We start from the raw sequence: 11,733 nt of genomic DNA, 5'->3' as shown, positions 1-11,733 counted from the left end.
AAACCTACATAACTACTGATTGAATATATATGACACATGATACCATGGTTCCTGTGATAGTAGTCCAAAAAAGTAGATTGCAAGAAGTAATTGAATTAGCCATACTGAAGATTTTGAAAGATTATTATCCTACAGGCAATCAAAGTTCTTGTTTGGTTTAAAACTCATAATAAAAATTTAACACTTTTAGAATAAAATGTTCATTATACTTCATTATATGCAGTTTCTATTTTAGTTTTCATTTTTTATTAAAATTCAAATAACAAAACTATTTGTAAATTGTTGCCTTGTGCCTTCTTTCTTTAGCTAAATTAACAGATATCTAAATAGCTATTTTGTGAATTAATTAAGCCTTAAAGTGAGGTCAGTTATATTTTGTATTTTTGAGAATAACTCCCAGATATATAATCACCCTATAATTCCTTTTAAAAGGGATAAATTACATGTATAAATTTAGGAAAAATAAAAAATATATAAAAATTTGAAAAGTATGTTTCTAAAATGGTCTAGTTAAAGTACGTGGTGCAAGGAAACTTTTTTTTAGCTTTGGACCTATTGACCTTCCTTATTTCACTTTAATCCAAGAGCAATGACAAGTACTCAGGGCTGGGCAGGCATTCTTATCAATATGTGAAAGCCTATGAAAGTGTAGAAAATATAGACTTTGCTCCTAACTACAATCTACTGAATATGTGTGCTAGATTAATTATTATCATGCATAAACAGCAATAGTGAGGTACAAAATGCCACAGGGGGATTATTTTTACTTATCTTCAGTGAGGGAAGACTTCTCAGAGGACATGATATTTTCTCCAAGCTTTAAGAAATGGGGATAATTTCAGCAGGTGAAGATAGAAGACAGAAGATTCTACATACAAAGTAAAGCACAAATAAAAGTATTGGGATTTGAAAGTATATGGCTAATTAGGGAATCTAAATGGTATTTGAAGTCTATGGAGGTAGGGGAAGGATTCAGGGAGATGAATCTGAAAAGGTGAGATAGAGGCATGGTGCCCATACAAGCAATAAAAGCCACTGTAAATTTCTCTCCCTTAAATGAGGACAAAATAGTATAACTGGTTCTCAGCTGGTACAAAAATTATCTTTTTATGGGGTTGGAGGTGATCAGAGTGGGGAACAGTGTTCCACCAAAAGAGTATAAGTAAATATGTCATACTTTTCACATTAAATTGCTACTTAAAGAAACATTAAAAAGAAAAAAAAAAATCTCTACATTTAAGAATTGCATATTACCTGATCCCAAACCACAAATATGGAGCTATTCTTTATTGTGTTTGCCAACATGTCAAATGTATTTGTATTTACCTATCAAAATGTTAACTTCAGCCAAAATAGACTATGATACAATCAAAAGTATACTTAGTTTCTACACCTCCTTTGCTTCTCCTAATGGGCTAAGATTTTTCCAGCCTCAAAGTCTTCACACATATATATTACTCTTCAAACCTTTGTAGGCTTCTCAGATGTCTGCCTTCAACCTGTAGCTCTCAGTGTGGCCCACCCTGACTACTTGATCTAATTAAGTCCTTCTTCCTATGGTTCTCTACCTCATCCCAATTTATGCTTCACAGGACTTTGAGTTTTGTAATTTCTTATTAACTTCTTCCTTTCCATATGCAAAGACTTTCTATCCTATGTTTGTAAGCTCTATGACAGAAGGAACTTCATTTGCTCTATTCACTGCTCTACATGTAACGTCTGGAGCAGAACTTGCCACATTAAGATTCAATAACTATTTGTCAAATTAATGATTTTCAAACATGAAGCTATATAGAGTTGTTATACCTAAAAGTTGTATATTCGAATTAACAAAACAAATTTTTTAAATTTCCTGGGGGCAATTCCTATGTAAAGAGTAAGTATTAGAGGAAAAGATAAATATTCATAAAAAGTGAATATTTCCTAAAAGAGTATTTAATAAAACAGTGAAACAATTATATTATATATAAAACCATACAATCATATATTAATGTATAATTTACATAATCTGGTTTTAATATTTATTTTGTTTAATTAATAATAAAAATTAACTTTTCTGATACTCAAAACATATATCTATATTTTTCTTCACTAAAGAATATATAAGGAGGAATAAGAAATATAAGGAAGATAAAAAAAAGAGGTTCTGCTGAAATTTCCTTCTAACTTATCTTCTTTTCCATTCCCCCATCAAAAATATGATAGCAAAAGTGACCATAAATATATTTTTTCTTACAGATCATTGAGACATGAACTCGTATCACTTTGAACTCGTGAGTATCAAGAGAGCAGTCAGGGTTGAAAGAGTGAAATAGCCTACCAGGGAGCTCAGGTATCTTTCTATATCTTAAAATGAGGAAAAAGTATACCCTCATTTTAAAATTCAGAAGTATACAGCAAACCCTCCTTCATCATCCAATATGACACAAAACATTTATGTCCATATTTATAAAATCATCTACTGGTTGTGTGTTTAAAGAATACACACAGTAAGTTTTAATCATTGTTTACATTAAAATAATCTTATCCAGAAGAGAATATATTTATTTACTTCAAGTACAGGACAAATGTGGAGTTCCACCTAGTGAGAACTGGGTTCTAAAAGATAATCTGTTGAAATAAAAGGAGAAGCAAACACTTTAAGTCATGATAATGTGACCCTCCATGGATCATCGATATTTAAAACAGTAAGTTGGTCTTACAACATAAAGGTTTGCTGGATAAAGCTCTAGGCTAAAGTAGAAAATTAAAATCCAGTTTTCTTAATAGTTTCTACACTCTTCTGAAAATATCATTGTTTCCAAATACTTCATCAAGAAGTATTATATTTATATAATTTTTATCTCCCTTAAAACTTTCACTATAATTTTTCTCGGCTGTTTGCCATTTAAGCTTGATTCTTAGAGCAAGTAATCTCCAATTTCTAATTGTGACAATAAGCTATCGCCCCTTAAAAACATTAAGCTTTAGCCTTTATTCACATGTGCATTAAAACTTTTGGTCATAAATCTGTAAATGTGTGAAACAATCTAATGTATAGCATATGTTTTTCTCCTCTGTCTCTGGAACAACAGGGCATTTAAAACAAATACAGCTGGGCACCGAGAATACAATATGCTGGGCAAACATATACTCCTATTAACGTAAATATATTCTTTGATGTTTCCTGCAAGCCCGCATATTTATGAAAAGCAAGCAAACCCCATTTCTCCCACAGAACACCCCTCGTGCTCTCAAAGCAACCGCCCTTAGCAACTGAATGTGGAGACAAGCAGAGATGAACAAAAGCCGTTGGGCTCCGGCTACTGAGAGAGTTACCTTCTCAGACCCTGACATTTTAAAGGCAACAAAAGAAGGTCATGCTGGGCGCTAGTTGTTTCTCAGAAAGAAAAAAAAAAATGTGTAGAGTAAGGCAACTATTCTAGTCATCCCTAGGTAATGACCGCTTGGTTTGCCTCATGTAATTCGTGAGTCTTTGCATTAAAACTGATACATATCGGGGATGTATACTTGGCCAAATCCCCAATTCAGACTCATTCTTCCTTTTGTGGCCCTCTCTGCATCCCAAAATGTGACCTAAGGGCTTCAGAATGCTCAGTGCTGCACGCTAAGCAGCTTCTCGTAAATCTCAATTGAACCAGCCGTTAGTTCACACACACACATCTCCTCCACTCACTTCTCTTATACTAGCCCCTGCTGAAGGCGCTGTGGGAATCATCACATTTCACTGAGGTCTGGAAGTCAAGGAGGTTTCCAGTAGACCTGGGAAACCAAAAGAGGCCACACACACAGAAATTCATGACAATCAAACTGTAAGCAGTCAGCTCGACCCAAGGTGTTGTGGAGATCTTTCCCCAGCATTTTTCGAGTTACACTCTGTCCCCGGATTAAGCTAAGACCCTCGGAGTAGAAAGATTTTTTCTGAAACCCAGCCCGCATAAGACTCGAAAGCAAGAGGCAGGGAGCCGGGCCAAGTTGCCGGATCCTGGCAGGGTTGAGTTTTCAGTGGCTACAGGTTGCCTAAGACCAGGATACCAGCTCCCGCGTTCCGAAGGCGCTCGGTGCGCTGGGAAGGGAGACTGGGGGTGGGGATACTGGTAGACTGAGGGAAGGAGGGGGGAATCCCAAAGAGGCCCCATGCAGGCGAGAAGATGGGAAGATCCAAGGGTGCATCTCCCAACAGTGACCCACACAGACCTTGGCGTCGCAACCTGCGCTTCTTGAGGCCGAAGATGCGCACTTTGGAGAAGATATCCACCAGGTTGCCGTTGCAGAGCCCGCGGTTCTTGCTGGGGCTGCTCCGCCTCCTGCTGGCAGACGGCCGGTCCCAGTGTTGCTCCCGCGCTTGCCGCTTCTGGCGAATCAAGCCACTGGCGATGGCCGCAGCCATGGTGGCCCCGGAGCGGGTCCGGGGAAGGGCAAGGACAGAGGGAAGAGGAGCTAGGGGCACGGGAGACGGAAGGGGCGGTGCGGACCGCGGCTCGTCCTTAGGGAGTCAGGGGGGAAGCCAGAAGGGTTGGGGAGAGGGGTAGGGGTGCTCAGTCTGGACTAGGACCCATCGCCCTCTCCACGGAGCGCGTGGCCAGGCGCACAGAGGCGCCCGGGTCGCGGTGGGGCGAGCCGGGGGAGCTCGAGTTCCTTTCTGCCGCCGCCCAGCCGCGTCGGAGCCGGGAGTAGGGTTGGAGCTGCGGGCGCTGCGGGTCACCGCGCACCGCCGGAGCCCTTTTGGGGGCCGCCAACGCCACTCGCGCTGCCTTTTTGCTCTGCCTGCCTCCCGGGCAGGCGGTAGAGCTGGCCGCCTTTTCCCGGGGCACTGGTCGGAAAGCAGATCCCCGCCGGGTCTCGACGCGCCGTCCGTCCGTCCAGGGCGGGCTAGGCAGGACTCAGAGCCGGGCAGGAACTGCCCCCTGGCCGGTGCCGCCGCAGCCGCCGCCGCCCGCTCTCGGGTTCTGCTGGTGATTGTCAAGTGCTTTGGAAATCAGCATCTGGAGAGACCAATCTTCTTCTCGAAGATCTCTAATCAAAGCGCTTCGTTCCTAACCCACCACAACCCCCTCACGTACCCCTCCTATGTCTCTCTTCAGAAAGAAAAAAAAATGTATGTATATATAATAATTTTTTAAAATAATAATAATAAAGAAAGCTAAAACGGATTGCAGGGGGTTGGGTGCTAAGAGGTTGAGCCAAAGCAGGTGGAATTAAAAGACTATCGTAGCTCTTTTTCTTAGATGAAACTCGCAGGTTTCCGAGGTGTCCGCAGCTTAGGATCTTAACGTGTCTCCCGGTCCACAGAAACTCTCAGCTGCGGTTGGAGGGTGAGGTGGTTTCCGCCCTCCTGGCTAATTCCTTCAGCACCAAAGCCACCCCACCCTGGGAAGGAGGAGGGGGAAGTGGGAGGCTGGGAGGGAGGAGAGTGTGTCCTGAGGAGGGAGGCGTCTCCACTCCTTACCTAGTCCACACAAACTTGCTGGATTCTCTCTTCTGCTACCAGGAAGGGTAGGCTCGTCATTTTAAAACGGTAACACGGAGCAAAAAGGAGGGATGAGGAGAAGGTGAGAAGATGTGGTAAGGTAATGTGGGAAGAATCCCCCCCCCCCACTCCACCTTCCCAAATTTGTTCTCTAGCACTTGAAGGAAATGACAGCAGATGTAGCTGCTACAAAAACTGCAGCTGGATAGGATCAACACCAACAGAATATTGAAGAAGTCACCACAGAAATATTAAGGGCAGAGTAGGGTGTCACGGTATTCCAGTGACAACAAAAAGCAGCCAGACTGAGGGACAGTCCAATCTGAGCTACAGTCTTTGATGTCCCTGGGTAGAGACATATGAACTGTCTGAAATTCAAGTACAACAGCTGCTGCCTCCTCTTCTGAATTTCCTGTCTGTGTTCCAACAGTGCTCTGTCTTGGATAACTGAAAACGTGAAGGTCCAAGAGGAAGAGTATAAGTGATGGGCACCTTAGGAAAGGAGGTTGGGAGGGAAAAAAACACTTCACACTTGGATGATACAGATCTGTGGTTTCTAGGATACACTCCCAGTGACAGAATCAAATACAGCTTTTGTTAGTGGTTTCTTACCTTTTCTTCCTCCCTTTTAGCTGTATTGTTTATCTTTACAGGAAAGTAAAGAAAAGAAATGCAAAAACTAGACTTCTCATAATCTATTGTGAAGGATGGAGGATAGAAAACTCATTTGGTAGTCAAGAGACTTGTAACAATCACTTCCCTGGTGACTGCTTTAGAGCAGGTAAGAGAGGAGAGGCACACTCCAAAAGCAGCCCAGGGAGCAGTTCTGAACCAACACAAACTTTCTTTGTCTCAGAAATAGTAAAGTGCTACAAATACTTGCAGCCAGGCCAGTGGGAGAAGTTCAGCCAGAGGCTGATTACAGAGAGGCTAGACACCTTCTGCTCTACAGAACTTATCCAAAACCTCTCCATGTGAGCAACTGCTGCTCAGCTACTTGCTCCATTCACTCCATATTTGCTAACAAGTCCCCTTTAGGGAAGATAATTTAATCTAAAGGTGGCGGTGGGGGGGGGGGAGTATAGATTTGGGTCCAAGGTAGATATCATTGGCTTTAGTATGATCATATTTAACATTAAAGAATATATTCTATTAGCTCATTTTCACTACCTTGCTATGTTATATCTACAAAATAACCACAATTATTTAAAGGACTAGATGAGAGTAATTTTGCCAGAAATTTGAAAACCCTAATCACCCACGAGATAGTAAAAGTGAGGAAAAGGGGTGGTGTTAACTATTTTGCTCTATCTCTACTACTTTATTTTCTGTTGTAAATGCCTTTTTTTCTTACATTTTTACTAAGTGTGTATTTATGTTGTGTTGCCATGCTCCTGCGTGAAAAAGGAAGGCCAGTCTACAGAGATGGATACATCTATTAAAAGGCAATTAAAGTGTGTCTTTTAAAAAATTAACCAAAATTAACACAAAGAGTAGCTACTCCTGCCTTCCATTACCAAAGAGAGGCCATTTGGACATTTCAGTTGTTATCAAAATATTAAGTATATTGGTCTCGTAAATGTAGTCAACTCCTTCACTCAACATAATCCTAGTTTGCTTTGCAAGGTTTATTGTCTTTATGTGTCTATTATATTAATTTGAAGAGTGAGATTAAGCTTTGTATTATTATGGCTGTGTTAATTAATTTCTTTCCCGGCATTTTCTTATACTGCAGTCTTTCCTCCAATTCCTTAGTTTGGATAATTGGGGAGGTCGGTCTTTTGGCTCCTTCATTGTTTGGCAACCTACAGACAAGGCTGCGATTCAGCACCACGGACAGGGATCCTGCCCTGGCAGCCGCTCTCAGAGCGGAAGCAAGTTCCCTTGAGTGCAGCAGCGCTAGCTGTGAGTCTCTGAAACTCTCCTTCCTCCCTTAAAAGCAGCTTTCTACCTTTTTAAAATTTTTTTTCAAGGTGGAAAGAAAATTAATCCTAACAGCTTCTACTGACTGACATTAATAACACACATCTTGAAGCATAAAGCCTTTCAGCTTTTTGATAACCGGAAAATACTCTTTCCTGATGCATTCAGACCCCTGGCGCCGTGCCTGAAAGAGCGGACTCCTGTCTCAGGGCTCCTATTCCGGCTGTGAATTTCACAAGACAAGCGGTAGTTTCTATCTTATGTGTTTTTCCTATTTTAAGAGAGCTTGGGGTGGGGACAGCATCGGCATAATCAAGGGTTTTTAGCCTAATCTCTTTTACCTCCCCAAAACGCTGTTTAGTTGTTTGCAGACAGAGGTAAGCGAAAGAAAACGCAAGAGAGCCATCTGCTGTCTTAAGCTGTGATAAAAGCCATGTGCAAAACTACAGTGAAAAACCGTTCTGGGCGGGTGAACGCAAATCCACATTTTACTGTAATTCAGAAGATAATTTCTCATTCATGAGAAGCTCCTCGCAGTTGTTAATTTCACCTTTGACTTTATAAAAACGAAAAATGAAGTATTGCCCAGGTAGAGTGGCTCCCGACCAACCGGTTAGAAGTCTGGATTCTGATTTCAGACAGTCTTGGTTCATGTCTTGATTCTGCTACTTCTTGGCTATATAATGACCTCAAGCAAGTTGCCTTATTCTCTTTCAGCTTCAATTTTCTCATCTCTAAAATTGAGATGATAATAGAATCTCCTTTTCAACTCTTTTGAGATGAAATTTAGTAAATGAATGTAAAGATCCTAATACAGTGTCTGACACATTAGTGTTCAAAAATGAGAGCTATTATTTTCATTATCTTCCAGATCACGCATTTCTATCTTGTAAATTCTTTTCCGATTTTCATATTTTTTCAGTATCAAAATATGTGTATTTCTATGTATATTTCCTCACTTAAATGAGTATATGGCAAGATTTTTTTTTAAATAAGAAATGCACAAATTATTTTGTTTTGGTGAAAGAAGTTCGATTTCAAACCTTAGTTTGTAACTGAATATATTTGCTAATTTAGCTCTGTAATCCTATTTCCCTACTCACTAAATACTGATAATAAAAACATTTTCCTTCTTCCCAGAAATTAATATGTGTGCCTATGAGAAAACAGATCTAAATTAGGTACTATGAAAGCATTAGTTCACTGGAAGCTGATTATTCAACTACTTCCCTGTGCTTTCAGTTCTCCTGAAAATATCATGCTCCCTTTGGCCCCTCTACTTTGCATTTGTTGTTCCTTTTGCCTGGAACATTTTTATGGCCCCTTGCCCATACTCCTCTTGGTAATATAAAACAGTGGCTGAAACCACAATTGGAGTAATTATAGGCTCAACTGTGTTTCCTTGAGCAATTCATTTAAACCTCTCTAAGTCTCCATTTCCTCTTTTATAAAACAATCATAATAATATAATAAGGTTATTATGAGGATTAAATGAGAACATGTATGTAAAATACTTAAAGTAGTTCCTGACACATAGTACTAATTTAATAAATGGTAGCTATTGGCAATCACTTAACTCCTCATCACTCAGTTCTTCATTTCTTCAATGAACAAGTCCTACATTGACATCTCTATGAAGATGTCTAGTGAGTATCTCATGGCCAAGATTAAACTCCCATTCTTCCTTCTCAAACCTAGTCTTCTTCAATTTTCCCAATCTCTGAAATGGCAAATTCCTCAGGCCAAAAACTTTGACATCATACTAATCTCATTTCTTTCTTTACTACCTCATACATAATATATATGATTACTTCTCACCCTCTCCACTGCTACCTACCACCATCGTCTTTTCGACTATTACAATAGCTACTTGATTAGTCCTTTGGGATCCACTCTTGCTCTTCTTTGATATGCACTCAACACCTGTGGCTAAAGTGTTAAAAGTGTAAATCAGATTATATCATGCCCCTGCTCAAAATCCTACACCTCAATAGAAATCAAAGTCCTCATGGTGCCTACAATACCCAGTATAATTTGTATCCCATAACTGTCTTCATTTGTTATCTGATATCATCTCTACTTCCTTCTTTTCATTCTACAGTTGTTGTTTCTCAAACCACCTGGCATGCCCCTTGGCAGAAGTTTTACACTTGCTCTTCCATCTGACCCTCTCATCTCCTTCAAGTCTTTGCTCACATATTATCTTCTCAGTCAAGGTATTCTCTAACAAATTTATTAAAATCACAACTTTCAAACATAGTCAATCCCTTCTCCTTTCTCTGCTTTATGGTTCTACATAGCATTTACAACTTTTAAAAATTCTATGTTTTCCTTATTTGTTTGCACCATCCTGCTTTTTTAAAATATAAGCCAATGAAAGAACAGATTTTGTCTTATTTGTCTACTGCCACAAATCCAGTACTTAAAATGGTGCCAGACAGAGTAGGCACTCAATAAATATTTGTTTATTGAAAGGATTAATGTTAAATACATAGACATAGACAGTTAATACCAAATAAGAGGAACAGAAAATCTTGCTTAGCCCAGTCTTTCAAGGATGAATTATCTTATGGTGCTTGAACTCTTTAAGCACCAAGGCATCTAAAATTTTATTGGGATTGCACACAATCTCAACCCCATATTCAGGATCTACAGAGAGTACTTTAGCCTCTGCTTGATGACTAAGGCTCAACCTAACACAACATGCAGCTTGAGTTCTGAATTCCAACAGTGATACCCTTGAGGCTTACTGAAGGATGCCAGACTAAGTCCACCTCAACTGGAGAGGACTATACCACTATTCTTAGTGACTCGTCCTACCTACACCCTGTTTTCTCCCTTGCTTTCAGGCTGCCAATTGACAATTTGCCCCTTCTCAAATTTGTTACATCAAATCCGTCATTAATTGGAAACTAGACGAACATATTTGTTAGAATTATCTAGAAATATAAAAGTAAATGAAGTCTAAGAGAGAGGAGTACATAAATGATATATGGCCTTATTGACATTGATTTAATTATTGAAGAAGCCTTTTCCCCTTGCCATCTGAGTTTTTATGTTCTAGGTGAAAACTTAAGCAGAGTTTGCTTAAGTTCGAAATAGATAAGTTTATACATGGCTTACCAGAAAAAGTACATAATTTTGTGTTTATTTCAACTTAAACAAAAAGTCCAAAGAACATATTTTGTAACACTGATATTTATATTAAATGGTATCAATTTTTATTTTTTCGCAAAGTAACAATATGCCTATTTTTCTTTCTGCCATTGCCACAGTCATTATTTAAACTTAATAAACAAGTTCATTAAATCTAAGAAATCATTTATTTTAAGATGCATTATTATTTTAAGTATGACAAGAAAAGGAAAAAAAAACCTCAGTTTATTAAACTATGTAAGGCCATAGATTATAAGACATACACCAATTTCAGAGATGTTTATACATAAGATATATTTGCATCTTAGAATTAATGAAATATGGTATAATGAAATTATATAAGTATAAATGAGTTGTACTCTTATTAACTCTGTTGTATTCTATTTTGCTTCGACATCACACACCTTTTGGTTAGAAAAGATTTTAATTGCCTCAGAGCACCTGTGTTCAGAAACTTTAGTATTGTTGTTGTCGTTGTTGTTGTTGTTGTTGTTGTTGTTGTTGTTGTTGTTGTTTTAATTCCTTTACCTCCCAGTGGGTCTAAATAGGAGGGATACATAGGGTGGAAACAAATATTCCCCAAATGTATCCTGTTTACTTATTTGATCATCTCTACACAGAGTGACTCATCCTATTTTGTCACATGGTCTCCATTGTGAACCAATCATTTTTGAACACTTTAAACATCTTCTAAATTAAGGATAAAATATGAGGGTCCAACACATTTTTCACACAAAAAAAATTACTATAAACTAATTTAGCATGAGCTGGAGTAGAGTTTAAAAGGATATATTGGTATTTATGTTTTTATCCTTTGTTCTGGATAAATGGGTTCTATTTGAAAATGTATAATTCTGGGAATGTAGGCAACCTACTCATTACGGTTCAAGTTCAAATAATATATTTTGTATTTTTCTGTGGTAGCATTATTGATCTTTAGATTTAAAGGATAATCTAAATAAATGTTAAAATATTTTATATTTGATTTTGACACATGATTGCAGTCTCAAAATCAACAGTCTTGATTGATTTTGCTGACTAGATTTATTTCTAGTAGGCAACAGATTTCTATTTAAAAAAAATCTGGAAGGAATTTTACTGTTGCTTAATATTTTGATTCAATAAAGAAAAAGTAGAAACTATTGATACCAAAAACTTGTGAACATTCTTCCCTATAGAAGCAA

At 38.6% G+C, this 11,733-nt stretch overlaps 1 protein-coding gene across 7 annotated transcripts in view; it reads right to left on the bottom strand.

Annotated features, from left to right (window-relative positions):
* Positions 1-11,733, bottom strand: part of FGF14 (fibroblast growth factor 14) — a 580,805-nt gene that overhangs the window by 167,446 nt on the left and 401,626 nt on the right. Inside the window, exon 1 of one of the 7 annotated variants that reach the window (XM_023532431.1) lies at positions 4,198-4,411. The exons of 5 other annotated variants lie outside the window; for them this stretch is intronic. In XM_023532431.1, the coding sequence (XP_023388199.1) occupies positions 4,198-4,390 (193 nt within the window). In that variant the 5' untranslated portion in view covers positions 4,391-4,411. Of the gene's footprint in view, positions 1-4,197; positions 4,412-11,733 lie in introns of those variants that run through there. One more of the 7 variants, XM_023532432.1, reaches the window with a different exon arrangement.

The sequence above is a fragment of the Pteropus vampyrus genome, unplaced genomic scaffold (genome assembly GCF_000151845.1).
Source record: "Pteropus vampyrus isolate Shadow unplaced genomic scaffold, Pvam_2.0 Scaffold83, whole genome shotgun sequence".
NCBI classification, from domain to species: domain Eukaryota; kingdom Metazoa; phylum Chordata; class Mammalia; order Chiroptera; family Pteropodidae; genus Pteropus; species Pteropus vampyrus.
This window is presented reverse-complemented; position numbering and strand designations above follow the sequence as displayed.